At 44.4% G+C, this 24354-nt stretch overlaps 1 protein-coding gene and 1 long non-coding RNA gene across 16 annotated transcripts in view; both read right to left on the bottom strand.

Annotated features, from left to right (window-relative positions):
• The window catches only part of MSRA (methionine sulfoxide reductase A), a 412022-nt gene that overhangs the window by 132337 nt on the left and 255331 nt on the right, over positions 1-24354 (bottom strand). For 14 of the 15 annotated variants that reach the window (XM_077943005.1, XM_077943003.1, XM_077943007.1 and 11 more), the window contains one exon: positions 22354-22460. In XM_077943005.1, the coding sequence (XP_077799131.1) occupies positions 22354-22460 (107 nt within the window). Of the gene's footprint in view, positions 1-22174; positions 22461-24354 lie in introns of all 15 variants that reach the window. The other variant, XR_013397061.1, reaches the window with a different exon arrangement.
• Positions 469-7112, bottom strand: LOC144330696 (uncharacterized). Its single transcript, XR_013397075.1, has 2 exons — positions 2465-7112; positions 469-2333 (listed from the first exon to the last, which is right to left on the bottom strand). It is a non-coding gene; the product is annotated as an uncharacterized LOC144330696 (long non-coding RNA).

The following is a 24354-nucleotide window of genomic DNA, read 5'->3' on the forward strand; positions in this document are numbered from 1 at the left end:
AGCTCTGGGTTATTAACTGGGCTTGCCACCCACGCTGTGTGAGCTTGGGAGCATTGCTTTACCTCTTTGGGGCTCAGGTTCCTCGTCTGTAAGGCCAGGGAACTGGGCTGGGCTCGGACGCCTTCCCTAAGACCCTGCCCCAGCTGTGCTGCTCAGTGATACAATGGCCTCAGCTTTGACTTCTGTGCTTCTCTGTGAGGCAGACGAACAGGGTGGGGTAACCTGTGCAATCAAGATCAGCAGGTCTGTGTGGCTCAGAGGCCCCCGGGGACTCCAGAATCTTTTCCAGGATCCACAAGGTCAAAATTATTCTTATCGTCATGCTAAGATGTATTTCCCTGTTCACTCTTATTCTCTCATGAGTGCAGGTAAAGTTTTCTGGAAGCTACACAGACTGTGATGACATCATCTCTCTGAAGGATGAAGCAATGAATGTGTGCTTGGGTTTTTTTAATTTCTCAGTTTTAATTTTTAATCTGGTAAATATCCAACAAAAGTTTGTTGGGGTCCTTAATAATTTCTGAGTGCAAAGAGGTCCTGAGGCCAAAAAGTCTGAGAACTGCTGCTCAAGGCCATGCCTTGCGAGACCCGTGGAAACAAAAGAGCTGAAAAATCTCAATACACTGGAGAACAGAACTTAAGAATGAAAAGCGTTGCTTTTGCACAGCTGATTACTAATCAGACATTTCTAACTCCTTGAACCCAGCTGACACACACAGCTTAGATGGCAGTGGAAAAACTCTCCTAGATAAGGACCTTACGGTTAAGCTTCCCCAAAGCCCCCAACCTTGGGCTGGAAGCCCACCACCCAAGAGGCACAGCTTATGTCACGTGACAAAATGCATTGATGGAAAACAGAGTTCTAAATGTATCTTAGTTGGCACTGTCCTGAGCCATGCCTTCCTCATCAACAGCTGACTGTTTAATGTTCACATCTCTTGGGCAAGTCATCTGCCCATTCATGCCCATTGCAGATAGAGCTGCAGATAGAACACTGCAAGTTAGGAGCTTGGCACATGTCATCTCACTTACGTCACACCATCAACCTCTGAGGTTCATATGATTAGATCCACTTTATAGATTAGGAAACAGACTGAGAGGTGAAGTTACTTATCCAGGCTCAAACAGGTACCGAAGTCTGTCTGATGCCCAAGACTAAGTACTGGTCTACTACCTTGAGATGTCCAAGCCCAGCTCCGTATGAAAATCACTTAGAGAGTTCATATGGTTTAAATATATGTCCCTGCCCAAATCTCATGTTCAAATGTAATTTCCAGTCCAGGAGGTGGGGCCTAGTGGAAGGTGTTTGGATCATGAAGGCAGATCCTTCATGAATGGCTTGGGCCATTCTTTGGTGATAAGTTGGCTTTCACTCTGAGTGCATAGGAGATCTGGTCTTTCAAAATGTATGGCACTTCCCCCCAATTCTCTCTCCCTTGCTCCTGCTTTCACCATGTTATGTGCCTGTTCCGCCTTCACCTTCCTCCATGATCAGAAGCTTCTTGAGGTCTCCCAAGAAGCTGAGCAGATGCCAGCACCATGCTTCCTGTAAAGCCTGCAGGATCATGAGCCAATTAAACCTCTTTTCTTTATAAATTACTCAGTCTCAGGTATTTATGGCAATGCGAGAACTGCCTAATACAGGAGTTTTAAACAGTTCACATTTCCTGGCCCCACCCCTAAGGACCCTAATTCAGTAGGTCCAGGGGGTGGGGGGCTCTGGAATCCACAGAGCCCTACAAATAGACAACCTCTTGCTTAGCATCTAAATTAAGGATCTGATCAGTTGGAAATTACTTCATGTTGGAGGCTGTTTCCACATCAACGTGTTTATTGTGTTTCTTATCAGGGCCATCTTTCTTCTCAAAGAAATAGCATTTTGATTCCCACATAAGAATTGTTCTTTCTGTGAAGACAAGTAGGGACCAAGTGAACAGAGAAACTGATGCGAGATGCTCTTTGCTGATGCCTTTGCAGGTTTTAATTCTGTATATAGGTTGCTTCTACATTCCCTCCCCCTTGAATGTGGAAGTACTTGGTAAATATCTTTTGAATGGAATCAAAACATGCCATCCTCACCACTTTATAAAGTGGGTATAATCACTTCCAATCTGGAGGGACACAGTGACTCACGCCTGTAATCCCAGCACTTTGGGAGGCTGAGGCAGGTAGATCACTTGAAGCCAGGAGTTCAAAACAAGCCTGGCCAACATGGCGAACCCCTCTCTCTACCAAAAAATACAAAAATTAGCTGGGCATGGTGACACATGCCTGTAATCCCAGCTACTCGGGAGGCTGAGGGACGAAAATCACTTGAACCTGGGAGGCGGAGGCTGCAGTGAGCCAAGATCACGCCACTGCACTCCAGCCTGGGTGACAGAGTGAAACTTTGTCTCAGATAGATAGATAGTAATTCCTAATTTGATGGCTCATAGGCTTGTCACTCTATGTGGAATTGGGATACACATTTTTTTGTTTGTTTGATTGCCAAAATCTAGCTCAACACCCTGGTGGTATTAATCCATAAAAGTATGGACACCTGGGGTCAGCTTGGGAGATCTGAGAATGGCACCAAGCTCTGCTGGGAATGGGCAGGAGTGGCACTGTGGTCTCCGAGCTCTGCTGGGAGTGGGCAACTCTGGCTCTGTGGTCTCAAGTGGCTGCCTCTTCCCCTTTGCCGTCTCTTTCCCAGGCTGTGACAGCATTATTTGGCCACCCATATTCTCACATGGGCCCACACGGGCCAGGAAATGGCAGTGCTGATAGCTCTATCATCGTAGACACACACAAGCCAGCCAGGGCAGCTGACTTGGGGATCGATGAAGATTTTAAGAAGATGGAGAACAGAGGCCTGGGTGGGATAGGGCCTGAGAACAGCCTAGAAGGGCAGACTATAGGGTCCCTATGATCCCTCTTGTTAGCTGTCAGACAGCCTGTATTGAAAATGTCTTGGTTTACAGGGGATAAAACAAACACAAAAATCCTGACCATGAAGAACAGAACAGACACCGAACTCATTGTTCTTGTGTTGTACATGCTGACATCTAAATAGACCCAATTCAAAAGTAGGCAGTGTGGACCTGAATCGTAAGTTTTGTAAACTCATGAAACAAAGTCAAGTCTAATTTCAAAAATGAGTTGCCTTCTGAAGAAGTTATTTAGCCAGAAAAGTTACAGAAAGAGCCTGTCTCCATGCTCAAATAAAGAGACGGTAACGGAAGAGTTTTACAAACTGTAACTCTAACACCATCACTTGGTGGGTGTCCCTGACTTACAGTTTTCATTCCAAAGCCAAGGGGCTGGGAAAGGCAGGGGCCAGAGAGAAGATCAATGAAAATTTTCATCTGTCAGCCACTCTCAACTTATCTCTGCAATCAAGGTATCTCAGTTCATAAGAATAAGGGAACAAACCCAGTGAATTAAAAAACGGAAAAGAATAAAATGCCAGATCTTTCATCAGTTAGAAAATGTAGTTTGGCAAGGACTGGCAACTTGCCTGGCATTTGCACCCCACAACCCAATTCTGCCAAAACCTTACTTACACTTGTAGAGCATTTTCTGGATTACAATCTTTGCCTGCATATCAGCTCCCTAGAGCCTCACAAAAACCCCCGAAGACAGTGATCAGGGCAAGGGTTGGTAGCTCGATTTAGCAGGTTAGGAAACTATTTGTTCAAAGTTGCACGAATCACCAAAGCACCACAAAAGTCCATTAAAAGGGCTTTCAGTACACAGGTGGCACTTCTCGGAGAATTTCTGTGTGACTTCTTCACCGCGTTTTCTCAATCCTAAAACAGGTTTTCTTTCTACACAATTCTTCTTTACATTTATTATTATTACTTTGATTGACAAATCATAACTGTATACCTTTATGGGGTGCAATGTGATGTTTTAATATATGAATACAATGTAGAATGTAGAATAATCGAATCAAGCCAGTTAGCATATCCATCCCCTCACTTACCTGTCGTTTTTTATGGTGAGACATGTTAAATGTGCTCTTAGTTATTCTGAAATATAGACTACATTATTGACTACAGTCACCCTGCTGTGCAATAGATCTCAAACCCTATCCCTCCTGTGGATCTGAAACTCTGCATCCTTTGACCAACAACTCCTCCTTCCTTCCCCACTCCACCCTGGCCTCTGGCCTTTCTAATTCCCTGCTTTAGGATTTCAGCTTCTTCAGATTCCACATATAAGTGAGATCACGCGGTATTTGTCTTTCTGTGCGTGCCTTATTTCACTCAACACGAAGAACACAATGATTCTAGAGCACCTTTCGCTTTCTGCTAGTATTGCTTTCTCGCGGCCCACTTTTCTAGGTTCCTCTTTCACACAGGTGTGCATACAGTGGTTCACAGTTTTCTTTCCTACTCCTGCCTAATTCCTCACACGTCCTATTTGCCTTTTTCTCCCACTTAAGGATATTTTTTTCTTCGGCTGCTCTTTGATCATCCCTTAGGTTCATTTCTCGTATCTTCTATCAACTCCCCTAACCTCTGCTTTCCTGGGCCACCCAGTTTACCTCCCTACTTCCAAGTCTTATTAGTCTTGCATCAGAAACACGAAGCCCCGCTGTCATAACAAAGAATGTGTGCATTTGTGAAGACCACTTTACAAACTAATTTAGCAGAAAGAAGGCACCTTGCTGCATACTAATAATGCTTTAATAACGTTTTCTTGAAGATGGCTGCACCCAGGTGAGTTGAGCAGAGGAGGCTGCAGTGAGCCCCGGCATGACTGAGGAAGACCAGGGACGCACTGGCTGCTAAGAGAGGGGGAGTATACGGTTCAAGAGGAAAAACCATTCACTGGATGACCCTATCAAGGAAAATGCAACAATATTCAATATCAGAACCAGAAAAATTAACCAACTTCCAGAGGCAGAGAGGAATCTGCTTGCACATGGATCGACGTATATCGGACTTAATGCTGCTCTCTGTAGCCTAGTAGCACACAGTCTCTTTGGATACCTCTTAAAAGTGACATAGGCTTATAGAGCTGCTGGCCTAGCAATGTGATCCTATTTGACTGTGCACACACCTGACGAGGGGTTTGTGAGTTTACCTTTGCAGACAGGTGATGTGAATTGCGAAACCTGTACGATTTACAAGGCTTGGATTCGCTGGTCTTATCTTTACCGTTGTTTTCTGGGCTACACTGGTGAATGGCAGCCTTGCAGCCAGGTAGGACTCAGCCCTGCTACCAGAGAAAGGAAACAATGCACTGGATTAGAATTTCTACGCCTGTCTTTGTAAAGATGTTAATTCTCATTTTGCTCCAGACTGTGTTTGCAACAAACGTTGGGTCTAGACAATTAACTGCTTATAAAGGTCGTTCAATTGCCTAAATCTGGCCTAGAAATCCACTGATTTCAAGCAAATGTGTATACACACAAACAATGGTAAAAATAACCTATCTTTAATGTATGAATAAATAGAGACTTGTAATTTATCATGTAAGTTACAACTCTGGGATCAACATCAAAAGGCTACACAGAGCAACAAAAAGCTGAATCCCAGTAAGGGCTACTCATGTAAACAAGAGCATAATTTCACTGGTTTGCCCAATACTGTCTTTTCCTCACTTATTCCACTCTGCATCAGACACTGAGTTTGGTCTGTAACACAAGAGGGAAAAATAACCATACAGCAGTTTTCACTGATGACTTTGTAAAGAAGCCAAACACAAATGAAAATGAAAAAAAAAAAAAAGGATTAACAAATTTTTTCTATCACAAGTGCTCGGGTGTCAGGCTCTGTGGATTCCTGAAACCACACAGCACCCCTTGTGTGAATATGTGTAAAAATCATATATTAGTGTTTAAGTCAACCAAGTGTCTCTGGCATAATAATATCCCTCAAATCAGGTCCTTTTTTTTTTTCTCACACTGTTTTTCTTTCCTACTAAATCTTGCTATTTTACTAAAAGATTTTGTGTTTGCAAATGTGTTTCTGCCACCAGAAGGAACCACAAAAATTCCTCAACCATTAGCCCATGATCTTGACAAATTAAACACTGGTGACACATTCTTTTAATGTAATATTGGCAAGATAAGGAATGAGGAGAAAGGAAGGAGTGATCTTCCTCCTAGAGCCCATTCCCTATTTATAAATCTGTGAGGGTGTGACATGTCCAGAGGGAATCTACCTGGCCCAGTGACAGAATGGAATGAGCAGGCACAGAGCTTGGAGGCAGGGAGCCGGAGTGTGCATCCCAGGCTCCCCCATGTAGTATCATGTGGTCTCAAGTTACCAGTTGCTTCTCCTGGAGAGAGATTAGAGTGACAGCCTCACAAGCTCCCTATGAGAAGCAGACGAGAGAATGTTTGTGAAAGTTCTTTCTGCACTCCCCAAGTCTGCTGACTGGTCCTACGCTGGGGGAGGCAGGTGACCATCCATAGCCAAATCCCAGTGGGTGCCCTAGCTCTGGGGATTGGAGGCTGTGGGTGTGGCTGGCTCTCTCACTCATCAGCAGGGAACCCAAGTCCCCAGCCAAAGAGAGCCCTTGAGGCAGGTAGCTGCAGTTCCCCTCCACACCTGTTTGGCCAAGTGCAAGATCAGGTGCTGGGGTCATCAGTTCACTAGGCCATGGGGTCAGGACAAGAGTCACCCGCAGCTCTGAGGCCAGATGGTGATTCCAATAGCCTCCCGAGTTCAGCAGTGAACCCAGCAAAAGGAAGATGATTTTTCAAAGCAATCAGGCTCCCGTGTAGACGTCACAATGGAGTGCTGTCCTCTCGGCTTTGGAGCCACGGGGCATGGCCAAGGTAAATGGAATCTGACAACTAAACTCAGGCTCAGGCCTCACATGCAGTGTCTGTGAGTAGAAAGGGTCACAGGGCCGGATTTCAAATCCAAACACTACAAAGAAAACAAGAGCTGGGAGGTGTTCAGGGTGAAGGAAAAGGTGGCTCACTTTCTTTTTTGAGCCTTGCTTTTGTCCTTCACCTGCTTCCCACTCCAGAGAGAAGCTGATGACATTGACCCTGACCGTTTCTGGGCAGCTGGGTGGGGCTCGCGGTGCGGGGGGGGCGGTCCCTGCGCCCCGGCCCGCCCTGCAACGCACCATGCCCAGGCCTCTGCCTGCACGGGGACGGGGTGCAGGGCACTAGACCTAGGACACTAGGGCCTTTTCTTCCTCCTCGTTTGCAGCCAATGGGCGGACTCGCCGCGCCGGCTGCCATGGCAACATGAAGATGGCTCGGCGGGGCCTGAACAGCCATCACGTGGGCCGAGGCTGGGGGCGGGCGGGGGCGGCGAGCACGGGGGAGGGGCAGCGCGCTAGAGTTAAATGGTCCCACCAGAGGGAGTAAGGCACATTTTGAAGTAAGTGCAAAGCGGGACCATCTATTTTCTTTCTTTTTCCTGCCCTTTAAGCGCTAAATACACATGCACAAACACAAATGGCCTTTCATCTCCGCTCCCGAGGTGCTCCCGGTCCTCTGGCTTTCGTGGCAAACATGAAAGCTCTGATCTCTGGAAGCCTTAAATGAACATTGCCTCCGTGGCGGAAATGCAAGCGGGCGTCCCGCGGCCGTGCAGGAGCAGGCCGGGGAGCTCGGGATCACGCGGGGCTGCGACACAATCGACGGGAATTTGAAAGGCAAACGCACTGCCCCTGTAGGAAACGGCAAACCCTGCTTCACTCTTGGCGCCGCAGAAATAAAAGGGCCCCTGCGCCCCCTCCTCCTCCTGGTAGTTTCTCTGATCCTATCACTCCGGAGCCGCTTTATAGAGGCTAAACCAGGGCCAGGCTTATCCATCTACCTGCCAGAACAACAAAGGCCCTTTTGTTGTCTTTAAAATAGACCCTACCCTAGCTGAAATGCTGTGTTTAAAATGTTTCTGCTGCCATCCCTTTCTTTTCCATGGAAATTAATGAATATATGCGTGTGTGTGTGTGTGTGTGTGTGTGTATGTTAGTTGGTAAGATAAGAGGTGATATTAACGCAGGCAGGAAGGCAGACAGTAGGCGCTGGGGCCTTTTTTCTTTCCCTGCTTGCAGCCAATGGACGGGAACTTACTGCTGTTGCTGTTAGCAGACCACACGAATGGCGGGTAGGGGGAGAAAAACGTATAGGCCCTGTCCTAATCTGATAGGTGAAATTCTTTGAATGTGTTGGAGAGTGGGAAAATGCTGCTTCCAAGTATTTTGCACTTGGGTTTAATTCACCTGACATTCACAGAGTGCCTGCCTTGTGTGAAGTGCTGATGGAATGTTGTCAGAGATGCAAAGCAAGGGAGGGTCCCACTCAGCATCGGGGGGAGAAGAAACGTGTAAACTCTCATAAGGGTCAGAGGAATCGAGCTGCAAGCCAAGCATGATGCGAACATGGAGGGGGGCGGGCTCTGAGAAGTGTCCTGGGGGGTGGAGAGCTGAAAAAGAATCTGGCATTGCCCAGGCCCCTGTTCTGTGACAGACACTTTACATATACATCATATCATCCTTATAACTGCCTAAGAAGTATCCACTATTATCCTGTGTAACAAATAAGAAAACCTGGGCTTAGAGAGGTCAACAACCCAAGGTCATACACAAAGCAAGTACAAAGCCGCTGCTGCCCAAGTCATGGGAGACCTCCCTGTGGTTCTTCTCCGCCCAAAGACTTGCAGAAGAGGCATCCCTGCAAGGAAGGCAGCTGTGTGTTTAGGTACCATTTCCTGCTCTTCACCTCAGCCGTCACCTTCATGAAACTGCGGGCTTCAAACATTCACTGCAGTTTTCTTAATATATATTATAAACACATAATTGAGATTTAAAAGATTCATCTGGATACACCATAAAATCATCTTGCATTCCACAAGGCGTCCGGACATCACATATGGGAGCCACTAAATGTTCCCCTGTTCCCACTGAAAGATGAGTAAGAGTGTGGCCCGTGGAGAAATTTGAATTCTTTCATTCAAACATCACCCTAGGTTGGCCAGGATTATTTTGTGTCTATACTTCGACTGTATTTCTACTAAAATGAAAATGTCGCCTTGGTCCTCACAAGAATGCTTTCTTCCATCATCAACCTGGGCAGTAGGTAGGATCTTGGGCTGCTTCTGATGCACTTGGATGGAACTCAGTGCAGGTGAATAAAAGACTGATGCCGGCATCTGTACGGCTCCACCCAGGGACTCACATCCCACCACTGCAGCAAAGGCCTACAGCCAGCAGAGGGCAGTCATACAAACCAGATTTTCCATTTGGCCCGAATGTGGATGCACACAGTTTAATATGTAAAGCCCATTATTACAAGCTTTTCCTTTCCCCACCCCCTATTAATGAACAAATGCCCAAGGGTAATACAGAGATTTCTAAATACAGTGCAAGAAAGGGCAATCTGTACTCATACACAGGGAGTCTAGCACACAGTAATAAGTGGAAATGAAAATTATCACCCACATGCAACTAAACCATTACGCCTAAGATCTAGCTGTCGACATGGCTGTATACACATAAATATGGCTGCCTGCCTCCCAGAAATGGGCACTTTAAAAATATTTATTTCACAAGTTCTTATTTAAGAGTTCATAATAACACCCGTAATTTTAACCTCAAAGCTACAGAAAGGGACTAAGAGGAATTTTATCCCTATTGATAGGCATACAGTGGGGAGGGGGGATTTTTCTTTTTGACTAAGGTAAGTCAATGAATTATTCAGGGTTTTTCCAAGGGCATTTTAAATCATAACTTCATGCTTTAAACAACAGCACAAATAAAACAAATTTTTAAAGACGAAGAAGAACTATGTAATCCCCAAACCATAAAATATCAACTGACATTTACCCATGTCTATTCAGGGTCTTCCAATGCAAATAAATGATTTTTCAGTGTTGGTGAAAACAAGAATCTTTTGGTACTCAGATGGGTTTTAAACATTGCAGCATAGAGAATACAATAGACCGAGAAGGGATGCTTCTAGCATGCAACTTACCCATTTCCCTGGGAACAAAGAAACAGTGATAATCATGACATTTTCTCAATTCATGAGAAAAGGAAGATTCGCTGATCCTATATTGTAACTATGGTTGGAAATTTGAGGACCTCTGGAAAGGCAGGATGAAGTCACTGTAGACAGCCTTACCTCTGCAGTCACCCATTAAACCCTGATACAGTCGGCCCTCTGTATTCTTGCATTCTGCGTCCATGCATTCATCCAACCACAGATCAAAATTATTATAAATATATCAATAAAAACAATACAATATAAATTTTAAGAATACAGCATAACTATTTTTATATATTAATAGCATTTGCACTGCATTAGGTATAAGTAATCTAGAGATTATTTAAAGTACACAAGAGGTTGTGCGTAGGTTATATGGAAATATCATTTTATATAAGGGATTAAGCATCATCGGATTTTGTATCTGCAGGGGGTCCTGGAAGCAATCCCCGTTGGATACCAAAGGATGACTGTATTCATAAAATGCTTGACAGATTAGCATGTATCTCCACACAGCATGGGTGAAAAGCTTATGGAATTCAGAGTCAAATGACTCTAGCTCTCTACATTTACTATGGGGGTCATGTTGGAAATGTGAATGAACACCTCTGAGCTTCAGTTTCCTCACAGGCAAGTCAGAGAACAGATCCTGCCCTAGCCTGTGTGTGACTGTGAAGTTTACCCAGCAAAATACAGGAGAAAGCACTGAAGAACCGTATAACATTCCACTGTTCTTATTTTCTCCATTTTACAAAAGAAGAAGTAGGGCGATAGAGATCTGTTCAAGGTCACGGTCACTAGAGGCAGAGCCAGGGCTCCAGTCAGGTGTTCCCTCTTCCCACCCCTCCACGGAATGCAGCACACAAAACAGGGCTTGCTTGTCAGCTCGGAATGCCATAACAAAATAGCACAGACTAGGTGGCTTCAATAACGGGCTTCTATTTCTTACGGTACTGGGGGCTGGGAAATCCAAGATCACGGTGCTGGCAAGGTAGGTTTATTCCAAGGCCTCTTCTCATGGCTTACAGGTAGTAGTTCCATTTGTGCTCACATGACTTCTGTGTGCAGTAAGAAACACAGCAAGAGAGTACTCAAGAGCCTGCTCCCTGGTGTCTCTTCATATAAGGACAGTCGTCCCATCATGGGAGCTCCAGTTCAGGACCTCATCTAACCCTGATCACCTCCCAAAGGTCCCATGTCCAAACACCACCACAATGGGGATAAAGGCTTCAACATATGAATTTGGGGGGACACAGATATTCAGTCCATAACAAGGGGCAACAAAATGGTCTTCTTTATATGCTACATCACTTCAGTTCAGGTCAACAGATATTTGTTGACAATCACTAGGTGCCAAGCACAGCACCAGGCACTGGGGACACACAGGTGAATGGAAGCCCCCCTACAAGTTTTCTTAATGCAGAAAATGGAAGAAGAGTTCCTAGGCAATTCTCCGTAGAAAAGAGCATTTGTCACATGTGAGCTTCTGTGACTGTATGTGGGATGGTTTATTACCACAAACTTCGTAAGACCTTGCCTCAGATAGCTTTGTTTAAAGCAACTGTAATGCAAGTCTGGCAGTGATTCTGTATATAATTAATATTTGATAAGGTAATTAATTTACTGAGGAACATGGGGGGAGAATAAGGAGAAAAAGGCATTTTCAGCATATAGATGTTGAAAAGAAAACACAAAGGATCTATATGTACCTCTTGCTGGGGAATTATCAGGTTCAGTTATATTATCATGGTTATAGCATGGCTAAATATTCATTGAGTATATTTAATTTCTCTCATTTGGGTTGGTATAATTAAAACTATTTTCTGGATCATAAAACTGAAGGGGCTCAGCTTCAATAATGTATATTGGGTCACTACTGCATGCCAGCTTGTATGTGTGTGTATATCACATTTAATTCTTATAATGAACCTATTGGGAAATTTTGTTATCCACACTTAGATCATTTAAAAATTAGTATCAGAGAAATTAAGTCAGGGCTCAAAGAGAATAAGTGACTAAGGAAGTGCTAGAGCACTCTTGCAAAACATTCAAATGCATTTTGATCACACACACACACACACACACACACACACACAGAGTTTTTTCTTCTCCCAAATATCCTTCTAACTCTTAGGATTTATTTTTTTCTATTGTTATTTTTTATATGCCACTTTATTTTAGAAGTAGTATAGCAGTAAAGTTGGGTCTTTTTTGAAGGTAGAGATGTATGAAAGGGGATAAACTTTTGCAAATTTTCACCTCTCTTCAAAAGTAGATAAAGACGCCCCAAGAGAGGAAATCAAATCTCATCCTCGCTGGAAACTTGAGTGTGTTCTGGAGTTTAGGGAAGCCAGATGGGCTCCCACATAGTGAACAAGGCCCAATTCTCTTAAGCAGCCCGGGGAAGAACCCCCAATTTTAGTCTCCCATTTTGGGGTGGACACATGACACTGACAGGTTGGAGACCAGTTTATGGGGCCTGTGGTCATCTGAAAAATGGTCTCCCCCAAAATGTCCATGTTCCAATCCCCTAAAACCTGTGAATGTTATTTTATATGGCAGAGATTTCACAGATGTGATTAAATAAGGATCTTGAGATGGGGGATTATTCTGGATTATTTGGGTGGACCCTAAATGCAACTGTAAGTGTCCCTATTAGAGAGATGCAGGACGAGATCAGAGGCACAGAAGAGGATGAAGCAGGTGACCACAGAGGCAGAGACTTCAGTGATGCAGCCACAGGCCATGGATGGTGGCACCCACCAGAAGCTGGAAGACGCAGGGAGGGATCCTTCCCTGGAGCCCTGGGGGAGCAGAGCCCAGCTGGTACCCTTATTTGGGTCCAGGGAAACTGACTTTGGGCTTCTGCCCTCTAGAACCATGAGAGAAAAAATCCTTGTTGTTTTAAGCCATTTGGTTTGTGGTAATTTGTCATGGTAGCTATGGGATATTAAAACAGGGACAAAAAGTCAGAGATTTGTCAAAGTAGTGAGAGGAAGGCAGTTTCATGTACCACCCACTGACATAATCCTACCAAATACTGTTGTATGATCGTAATAGCAACTTTGGCATCAAGAGAGTTTGCAGGACAGGCTTCAGGGTCAAGAACATGATGGTTAATCCTTCCTCTTAATGTACAGCATAGCCTCAACCGGGCAGCAAGTCCACAGCCTCTGAATTTGGTCTGTGTGTGGCAATAGTGAGTCCATGCAGGAATCAACTTTGAAATACAAAGAAATACAAAACCATTTTTTATGATGTTCACTGCACAACAGTAAGATTTCCTGAGTCCCTGTGGTTCTCATCCTGAGTCCCCAGTTCTCTAAGAAAGTTCTTGAGACTTATTCAAAGGTTCTGAACTTTAAGAATTATAGGTTACATCTTAGATATACTGTGATAATTAGGCTCTCTGATGAGAAGTTACAGATGTCTCATGGGAAGACGGCGACATGACTTTGAAGGACCTGGGAGACCGTGTGAAGGAGTTCAGATTTCATTCCAAATACAGTAGGGATGCCATGGAAGACGCTGACACAGGGAAGAGAAATGACCCGAGTAACACTGAGGAAGATCACTCTGCTGCCTGTGTGGGTGGTCGTAATCATGGAGAGGTAAGAAGTTCAGTGGTCCAGGAACAGAGAACGGTGGCTTAAATCATGAGAGTGAACATGAGAGAAAATGAAAGAAGCAAGCACAGTGGGGATGTCTTTTGGAGGTAGAATCTGTTAATCTGATTCATTGGAGGGAAAAGGCGAGGGAAAGGAATGAGGCAGGGATGACTTCTGAGGATCTTGCTTAGTTAGGCAAGTTAAATGATGACCCAATGGGGAAGGTGGTCAGTGAGTGGGGAGGGAGGAGGAAGCCATGGGGCTTGTTTACAGTGGATGGCAAGAATCAAACCTTCATTTTAGGAAATATTACATTGACAAATAAGTGGAGATAACAAGTAGACAGTTCGCTGTGGGGATCTGGAGTCCAGAGGGTAGTTCTAGACCCTAAATTTGAGTGTCATTAACACTCAGAGCATCAATGATACTTTAAAAAAAACAAACAAACAAAAAAAAAAACCAACAACCAACCATAGAAATGGCATTCAAACTCTGCTAAAGAAAAGTAGCAATGACTGCATTGGTAGCACAGGTGAGTAGGTTTTCTTGTTGTTCTTGTTGTTACTGTTGAGATGGAGTCTCACCCAGGCTGGAGTGCAGTGGCGCAATCTTAGCTCACTGCAAGCTCTGCCTCCCGGGTTCACGCCATTCTCCTGCCTCAGCCTCCGGAGTAGCTGGGACTACAGGCACCCACCACCACACCTGACTAATTTTTGTATTTTTAGTAGAGACGGGGTTTCACCATGTTAGCCATGATGGTCTTGATCTCCTGACCTTGTGATCCGCCCACCTCGGCCTCCCAAAGTGCTGGGATTACAGGCGTGAGCCACCGCCCCCCCGGCCAAGTAGATTATTTGGCAATGACACTGTCTTTTTCCTCCCGGCAACAAAACACACACACCAGTCAAACCACAATTTGTCAGGGCTTAACTGAAGAGCACAGGGAGTCACCAAATATCTGGCTGCAATCTAAGTGGGAAGAAAATTAAATAATCAAAACTGAACCTTTATTCTAAAAAATGCTAGCTGGAGCCCATTCATTACATGCATACTGTTTTTTACCTTTCACTTTGGGAACTTTTCCTTTAAATGACCCTGTATTAACTATCAACAAATACAGAGATGATAGATAATAAATTGCTAGCTGGTTGAAGTTTAAGATAAAATTATGGCAAGTATTTAAAGATTGTAGCTATATATTGATGATAGGGACAGGTGGGTGGATGGATGGATGGGTGGACAAACACTGAGAGACAGATAGAAACAGCCTTTAAAACACTGTTTTATATTTGAAATACAGTGAGTAATTTAACATTGACTCCAAAAACATTTTATTCTTATTACAACTTAATATATTGTAAAATACATGCAAGGGAAAAAGGTTTTCTTCTCTTTTTCATGAGAGAAATACTCAGAGAAAGCATTGTGCTTACTGTTCGCAAAACTTGAAGAGCTGGGAGAAGGAGCTGGGAGGAGTAGCTGGGAGAAGGAGCTGGGAGAAGGAGCTGGGAGGAGTCGCTGGGAGAAGGAGCTGGGAGAAGGAGCTGGGAGGAGTCGCTGGGAGAAGGAGCTGGGAGAAGGAGCTGGGAGGAGTAGCTGGGAGAAGGAGCTGGGAGGAGTCGCTGGGAGAAGGAGCTGGGAGAAGGAGCTGGGAGGAGTCGCTGGGAGAAGGAGCTGGGAGAAGAAACATGGAAACAGACCTGGGAGAAGGAGCCAGGTCATATGGCCAAGAGAATGCTCTTTAGATTTGCTGTCTTTCACATTCCAAGAACCATAATCACTCAGTGGGAAAAGATTTAATTCCTAAATGAGCTGGAGTCACATTCTCAGGATGGAAGAACCACATGTGAACCACCCTCACTCTACTGGAGGCCACATTCAGTTTAGGATACTGGGAATGTTTCTCGTGATGGGTTCGATTGGGAGGTAAATTGTCCATATTCGATAATCCAAAAACAATAATACATTAGATGATGTCTTGCAATTAGTGCTATAAGCAAGTAATTCCACCAAAGGTTTGAGGAAAAATGTTTTGTTTTTTTTTTTAATGAGGCTAAGAAAAGATTATGAAGTCTTCTCCTTGAAGGCAAAAAACACCCCCCTACATTTTATGCAAAGTCTTCAGCTCACCAAAGACATGAAGCAGCTGTCAAATTCTGTAAGCAGAATCCAGCATTTTCAAGGTCGGCAAACCCAGCGTGAAGTTCAAGTTCCGCTCCTTAAGACTCTGTCCTCCTCCTTAAGTCTTTCCTGCCTCTTTTAATCTGATTAGAAATTAGCAAACTTCTTCAGCCAAAACTCTGACAGTTGCTGGTGAGGCTGGTATCCACAACCCAGCCAACTTTGCAGAAAACCACAGTTTCAATGGAAAATCACTTTTGGTTTCTGGCTCCTCAGCAGTACTGCACATCTAATTAGCTCAACAATTGGTCCCTGTGATAAAATCAGCTAATTTTATGTTCAAATGGCTGCTCTGTGGTAAGCAATACTGTCACTCCAAACTTCACATATAAAGAAGTTGCTGAAGAAGCTGGTTACTAGGGGGTCACTGGGGGCAGGCTAGTGAAGAAGACTATTAAAGTAGTCACCTAAGTCAACATTACAGTGAGTGGCAGGGGCCCCATCAGGGCTCAAAGAAGACAAATGTCCCGAATGTAGTGATGGGGCCAGAAACACCAAGCCTTCTGAAGAGGAAAGCAGTGTATATAAAATGAACAGAATGAGTCATGCACAGAATTTCCCCACTTTTAGAAACCAAACTAAATGTTTCTGATGAGAGTACAGAGATCTAGACCCTAATCCAGTAGTGTTAAGAAATGACCCTCCCTACCTTAAACACCTCTGTGGCTTCAGGAGTTTGTTCAAGGCTACTCTAGATATAAAACACGGGAAAGCCCAGTCCAGTTGTCACCTCTTCAGCTCCCTCCTCCTCCTTCCATCAGTGGATAAAGCAATTGGTTAGACTGGCAATTTTCCCCATTTTGTGAATGTATTAGAAACCAGATAACTTTTGAAGGTAAAGGCTACAGCATAGATCAACTTCTTTATGGGATCAAAGCTAACAGCATCACCTCTCACAGGCATTGCAAATTGTTGATTTTGTAATGTGTGTTTGTATTATCAGTTATATCAACTGAATGAACAGTCAGAAATTCATTCAAGTTTCAAAACTTAAAAGGGTCTCATAAATACATGAATGCATTTAACTTTATATAAAGACATAGATACACATCTACAGCTAAACATATATACGTATACAGATAAACATCTAAGATCTATACATGACTTCATTCATCTATACATGACTTAAAACAGTGGTTGAATAGCATTTAGTAAGTACTCTGTTGGTACTGTTGTTGCTGTTCTAATAGTATTACTATTATTATATAGCTATAGATTATACAGATATACATACTATATATAATTATGGTATATAACCTATATGAAAGTACATATTATATCACCATATGACTGTAGCAGGATGCACTCTGCTAAAATTGAACTGTGTTTTTCTTTCTCACCTCTATCAGAGGTGTCAGAAAGTCACTCTATCGTGACAAATCATTCCTGAGCCATTGCAGTCAGCTGCCTTCCCTGGATTGGGGTGAGAAGGACCCTTTGGAGACAGCAGACCCGGAGGACACTAATGCATCACTTTAGATCCCTGTAGCCTCATCTGCCTCTTGCTAGGCCAGCTGCAGTACCCAGTTCTGCAAGGACCCCATTCACTTTGTGCAGCTTTTGTGCACCTGCATTGCCCAATCTTACACTCAACACTATGTGCCTCGTCTCTTGCCTCCTGCCCTGGTACACAGTACCCTGAGCTCACACATGTGCAGCCCAGAAGTGCAGAATGAAACTATGGGTGATAGCATTCCATGGAAACATGCTTCCTTATCTTCCCCCGAATGGCTAGTCATTTCATAAGGTTCAAACAACCAGTTACCAGTGGCAGGGGCTAACTTGTATAACTTTTCTCCCCAGTCTCTCTGCCCCTTACTCCTGCTCCCTGGAACCACACACCTCAGTGAGTCCTTACACACAAGCCTCTGGCTTGGGCTCTGCTTTCTGGGGGACCCAGGCTAAGCTAAGCTAAACTAAAAATCACAGTGGTCACCTGGGCACGGGTGTCCAGTTAGCCCTAGTGCTCACCAGGATGGGGTACACAAAGAGACACTTTGGTTCCTCAAAAGGAAAACAACTTGACCCTCACGCTGTGGTCTCCAGGCAGGAAAAGGTGACAGCAGTTCCCACTGCAGCACTCTGATGGGCAGGAGGGCCCATGTTCCATGGCTGTCCCATGTTCCATGGCCGTCCTGTGCTCTCGAGATAAGCCATAGTGAGAGTAGAGGGCCAGGGATCCAGACTGACGTGCCCCACCCCTCTACAATGCACATGGGCATGCGTGCACACATGCACAGGCTCACCCCTTAATGAACTGCCATGCTCTCTAACATGGTAGCCACCAGCTACATGTGACCATTTAAATGTAAATTTAAATTAATTAAAAGATTCAGTTCCTCAGTCGCACTAGCCACTGAAGAACTGAGCCAGTGAGTCACTACTTTAAGTGCTCAACAGCCACATGTGGCCAGAGGCCCTCCACTGGACAGTGTAAAAGAGACCAGAGCATCGTGGTGGAAAGGAGAGTGGTATTGGAAGGAAGCACTGGTCTAGTCACCACTCTGGGTTTTAGTCAATTAGCTGGTACGAAAACACTGAACTTTCAACTCATCTCCCAGTGGAATCTAGGGTCAATTTTATTTATGCAGAACCATAAAAGAGATGTGACAGCATTTGTCCCCTGAGTTGGTGATTAAGCAGTTTATATGCAGTAATTTGAGCAGCAATGGCTATCCGGATGCTAAAGGCACAGGAGTCCCCAATCTTTATTTAAAAAATAGACCCTACTTTTAAAAGCCAAGCAGACACGCAGACATACAGACACACAGACACACACACACACACACACACACACACACACACACACACACACACACAGGTATTTAATTCCCATATGCTTAGGTTTAGAACACCCAGAAAATAGCTGGTCAACACAACTGCCTACGAGATTAACCTTTCCAAAAACTACAAAAATAATGAAAGGATGATTATAGAAGCTCATTAATTAATTATATAATACCTAAATTTTACCTCCTATGGATATCACTTATCTAAAATCAACTTGAGTTCCCTTCAAAACGGAGGGTAGAAACTATACTGGGATAGAAACTGGAAAATTCGGTGTTAAGCCTCTTCACCATCACATGGAAGGCATTGGCCTTGAACTGAAAATCTTCATTGCAAACACCAGGATATCATCAGATTTCCAGTATTCTAGAGGGCAGTTAATATGCTTCCAGAGTCTCTTAGTATTACTGTTGGTATCCTAGAGGACTACGAATCATTACGTTAGGCAATTTATAGATGGCATTATCATATGTGACTTTTAGTACTTTATAAACACCACTTCTATAACTAAATAGAGTGGGATGAGACAATTGAACCACTTTTTAAGTTCTTGGTTGGGGTTGGTTCCTGTGGTGCCCAGTGTAGCGTCCTGCCTGGTTGGACATTTCCCCTCCCGCCACTCAAGTGGAGGAATTAGTTCCTCGAGTACTAAGCCCTCTCTTCTGCTTTTTTTTTTTTTTTTTTTTTTTTTGAGATGGAGTCTCGCTCTGTTGCCCAGGTGCAATCTTGGCTCACTGCAACCTCTGCTTCCTGGGTTCAACAGTTTATCCTGCCTCAGCCTCCTGAGTAGCTGGGATTACAGGTGCATGTCACCATGCCTGGCTAATTTTTGTATTTTTAGTAGAGACGAGGTTTCACCATGTCAGTCAGGCTGGTCTCGAACTCCTGACCTCATGATCTGCCCGCTTCAGCCTCCCAAAGTGCTGGGATTACAGGCGTGAGTCACTGCGCCCTGCCTCTTCTGCTTTTATCTCATTACTTTTCCCAAGTGATCTTATCAGCAACTGGGGTTTCATTTACCAAATATAAGTTGGTAACTCCCAGTAATAATAAGGGTTCCTGTTTATGAGGTATTTACTGTGTGCTAGGCCCTGTGTTTCACATGCATTTGCCCAGTCAGCAGTTCTAACAATCTTCCCTGCAAGGCAGAAACAGCCCATGGCTCCTCCCAACAGTCCCTTGGATGCCCATGTCTTGGGTATCTTAAACTCTGCACTTTCACAACCTACCTTACCTTCCCCACAAATCTGCCTCTGCTTTTTGTACAGAAAATCACCAGCCACGACCTGGACCTGGACCTGTCCCTCTTATTGACTCCCCACTTCCAATGAATTTCCAAGTTCTAGTCTTTCTACTTCCTAAATATCCCTCCCTCCCACCCATACTTCCACCATCCTAGACAAAGCTTCCACCATTTCTGGCCTGGAATCCTATAATAGCTGCCCAACTCAGCTTCTTGCATCCAGTCTTACTTCTCTTTAACTTCATTTATTCTAAGGTCATTGCTGTCTGTCTTTGAGAATCTGGAAAATGGGGATATTGGGGTCTCCCTTATCGTCATAGGTCTGCTTGAGTCAAATAGAACATATGGCTTTCTAAGTGGCAGGTACTTGATAATAAATTGCACAGATGACATGTGAATTGAGAAAATTTGATGGTAGAGCCTACATGTGTAACCACCACCATAAATGCCCAGGTTAGCCCACCACTGTTAGAAACGCCATTATGAAAAAGGGATAAGAGAAAGAAAATAGAGGTAAAAGGGTTTTAGAATGGAAATGTAAGTATACTTAAATTACTCTAAAACTTAGCACCTTCAAAATACATACATTTATTATCTCACAGCTTCTGTGGCACAGCTTGGCTGGGTGCTTTTGGCTCGAGGTCCTTCATGAGGCTGTAATCAAACTGTCAGGCAGAGTTGCAGTCTCATCTGAAGGCTCGACTGGGGTTGAGGGTCTTCAAAGCTCACTCATGTGGTTCTTGGCAGCCTTTTGTCCTTGTCACGTAAGCCTTTGCACAGGGCTGCTTCATGACATGGAAGCTGGCTTTGCCTACCATCTCTCAGACAGTAAGAGAGAGCTTTCACAATAGGAGCCACAATCTTTTAATGACCTAGTCTCAGAGTGCTCCCATCACTCCCATCACTGCTGTCATTCATTAGAATTGAGTTGCTAAATGCAGCCCATATTCAAGGAGATGAATTATACATGGGCAGAGAGCACTGGGGGCCATCCCACAGGCTGCCTACCATGACCAGCCAAGGAGACATCACAGCTTGGGAGGGAGGTGGGAGGGGCTGAGGAAGAAATGGGCTCTTTCAGCGCCTCTCTCAGGCCTTTGACAGACTCTGCTCATCACAGTCGAACTGACTATGAGTCACCCATCCTACTGCTTGCTCATCAGTGGACACTCTAGTTACAGCCTCCTCGTCTCTGCAATCTCTCTGTCACCATGCAGGATAAGGGGATAGCCCACTCATTCCTGGGGGCTGTTGCGTACCTGACTTTTTACATAATTCTAACATAGATTAGCTTTATAGTAGCTTCTAGCTCTACTGTCAAATGCAAATCCACATCAGAAAATATAATGATAAATAAAATCTAAGTACTATCACAAAGTTCTAAAAACTAAAGCAACTCAAGTTGTTTTTAAAACAACTAAATCTCTATTGAAGGATTTTTAAAAATGGTATACAATCATGAAAATAATTGTTTTGTGATATCATGTGTATATTTCTCAGAACTACTTTTATTGTAATTCAATTTACTGTTATGACAGAAAGAGAAAGCGTTACAGGTTGAATCATGTCTCCTTCCAAAAGATAAGCTGGAGTCCTAAAACCTCGGATTGTGACCTTCCTTGGAAACTGGGTCTTTACAGAGGTAATTAAGTTAAGTGAGGTCATGAGGGTTAGCACTAAGCCAATATGACTAGAGACTGTGTAAAAATAAGAAGTTTGGACACAGAAACACACACACACATAAAACTAGGGTGATGTGAATATAAACATGGAGAAGACAGCCATCTAGAAGCCAATGAGAGAGGCCTGGAACAGATCCTTCCCTCACAGCACTCAGAAGCAACCAGCCCTGCCGACACCTTGATCTTGGACTTCCAGCCTCCAGAACTGTGAGAAAATAAATATCTGCTGTTTAAACCAACCAAGCTGTGATTGTTTGTTACAATAGCCCTGTAAAACTAATACAGAGGGAAGAAAAAAAAGAGGGAGTTTCAGACAGAGACAGAAACAAAGAGAGAAGGAAAAAGACTTATTTTAACAGGCTATATCTTCATCTAGATGAGTGATTCTAAAGACAAACACATAAGGGCCTACTCTTTATTTTTTTACATTGAGACAGGGTCTTGCTCTGTCACCCAGGCTGAAGTGCAGTGGTGCAATCAGAGGTCACTGCAGCCTTGACCTCCCAGGCTCAAATGATCCTCCCACCTCAGCCTCCCAGGTAGCTGGGACTATAGGTGCAGGCCACCATGCCTGGGTTATTTTTGTATTTTTTTGTATTGATGGGGTTTCTTCGTGTTGCCCAGGCTGGTCTCGAACTCCTGGCCTCAAGCATCCTTCTGCTTCGGCCTCCCAAAGTACTGGGATTACAGGCATAAGCCACTGGCCCTGGCCCAGGCCTACTCTTAAAACCTCATTTAGCACATGTATTGGACACAATGGCTCCACTCCTAGAGGCTGACATAAATTTCTAAGAGATGCACAAATAAAACACAATTCCAGTTGAAAAGCAGCAGACTCCCCTCTAAAATCAGAACCTGGCCCTAGTCATGGCAGCCCAAGCCAGGGGCCAGGAGCCCAGCAACCCCTACCTTTTGGTAGTCCTCTTTGGAGCTCAGGGCCGCCTCCATTTGCTTGGCGGAAGTCGGGTAGATGGCCGAGCGGTACTGAGTGCCATGGTCGTTCCCCTGGCGCATACCTGGGAAAGCGGAAAACAGAGAGGGTTACCTGGTCGCCAGGCAACAGTGCCAGCATCAAACTGGGCACAATGCTGAGGCATTTTAACACTTTTCATATGGTCCCTGTGCCTGATGTCTTGCTAAGTGCTTGTTTTAATTTTTTGTTTACAGCATTTTCTTTAAACAAGCATGAAATGTATCTGTTTTGATTTGCCTGTTTTAATTACAACAAATACGTTTGAACTCAGGTAGATTTATCACAGGTCTTGGATCACACTAGATGTTCTATGAATACCTAACTTTTACATGAAATATTTAATCAACGATCTACTCCAATTGTCACATGTAATGCACTATGATACATATTATTTCCTTGGGTCCTAAGGAGACACCTGTGTGGAAGGTTTCATCATCCCTCCCTTGGTGGATGAGGAAATGAGACAATGTCTGTGTAAATTCCTGGCACAGTGCTTGGCACGTAGCAGGAGTCCTGCACCTACGACTAACGTCATCTACCCATCTAGTCTGCAACTTAAAGTCAGCAAAGAGCATTTTCTGCCTGTCTCAGCAGCTGAAGGGTGGATGACGGTCAGTTTCTATCTGAGTATGACAGTGCCCCACAGTGAAGCACCCACAGGGTTGTCACAGATCCGCTATATGCCACCACGTTGTCGTGAAAATGAACTAGGCACTGGGATTCAGGAATCGGACCCTGTAGCATGTTCCAGCTAGTCACATTTCTAATATACTCAGGGGAAACAGAGACCAGCAGGCATAAGCAAGTATTAGAGGGATTACGGGAATATCTGTGCAGGTTAAAAAAAATGGAGGGGTTCAGAAAGGGAGTAAGTTCGTGTGATCAGTGGGGAAAGGGCCCATGTCTCAAAGGCTGTATCAAGGAAGCGACTTGTCTTGTCAGCAGGTGGGCGCCAAGGATGAAGGCAGAACAAAGGTAAGGATTGCGGAGCAATGTGGTGCCTTCAGGGACTTGGAAGGAACTGGTACTGCTTGCAAAAGCAGCTGCAACCCAGGCAGCATCGGTGTCAAAGCCCTGATGCCAGCTTCTCAAGAGGATGAGCATGTTACCCTCAAGCCTGACGCCCAGACAAGAAAGATGCTTCACTGGGAAAGATGACTGGACGCTCAACAGATTGAAAACCCAGAAGAAAGAACCAACACCCAGGAGCGGCTGGGAATACAAGAAGTGGCCCTGCTTGTCTACCCATTGAATCACAAAACAAATGAAATATCCGACTGTCATAAATCGATCTAAACAGGCTTTATAATGCTGTTCTCCAGAGGGCAAGATTAACCAAAATTATATTTTGAGATAGGACAGAAAAATGTTATTGAATGAGAGAATAACCCCTATGTGTCCTTCCTTTTTCTGCACATAAATATGTTCTCCCCAGCAGAAAGAATTCATGTGTGCCGACTGTAGCCTCCACACTCTGGAGGCTACAGAAGAATTAGGTCATAATCCCTGGTCTCAAGGAATAACCAGGACGAGGGAGGGGGAATAGTAGTCATGAGCCTGACACTGTACTTCCCTGTGCGAGGTCTTTGCCATCATTTCTTGTTTCATCCTCACATGCGCCCCGTGGAGAAGATATTCTTAACACTCTTTGACAAAAAGGAAATTACGGATCAGAGACATTCAGTGACCCACCTGAGGTCACACAGCAGGTAGATGGCCATCCTGCAATTTAAACTTTGATCACCCCGACACCAAAGCCCTTTCTCCTTCCAAAATGGATGCATGAGAAGTTACAGCAAAATAATCGAGGACAATGGAACAAAGTGCTTCTGGATGTGGAGTACCTGCCGGGGAGGGGGCATCCCAGCCCAAGGCCCAGAAATAAGAACAAGCTTGGAATGTTCTGAGGACTGTGAAGAGGCAGGACAAGGTCTGAC

Source organism: Macaca mulatta, chromosome 8 (assembly GCF_049350105.2).
Source record: "Macaca mulatta isolate MMU2019108-1 chromosome 8, T2T-MMU8v2.0, whole genome shotgun sequence".
NCBI lineage: Eukaryota > Metazoa > Chordata > Mammalia > Primates > Cercopithecidae > Macaca > Macaca mulatta.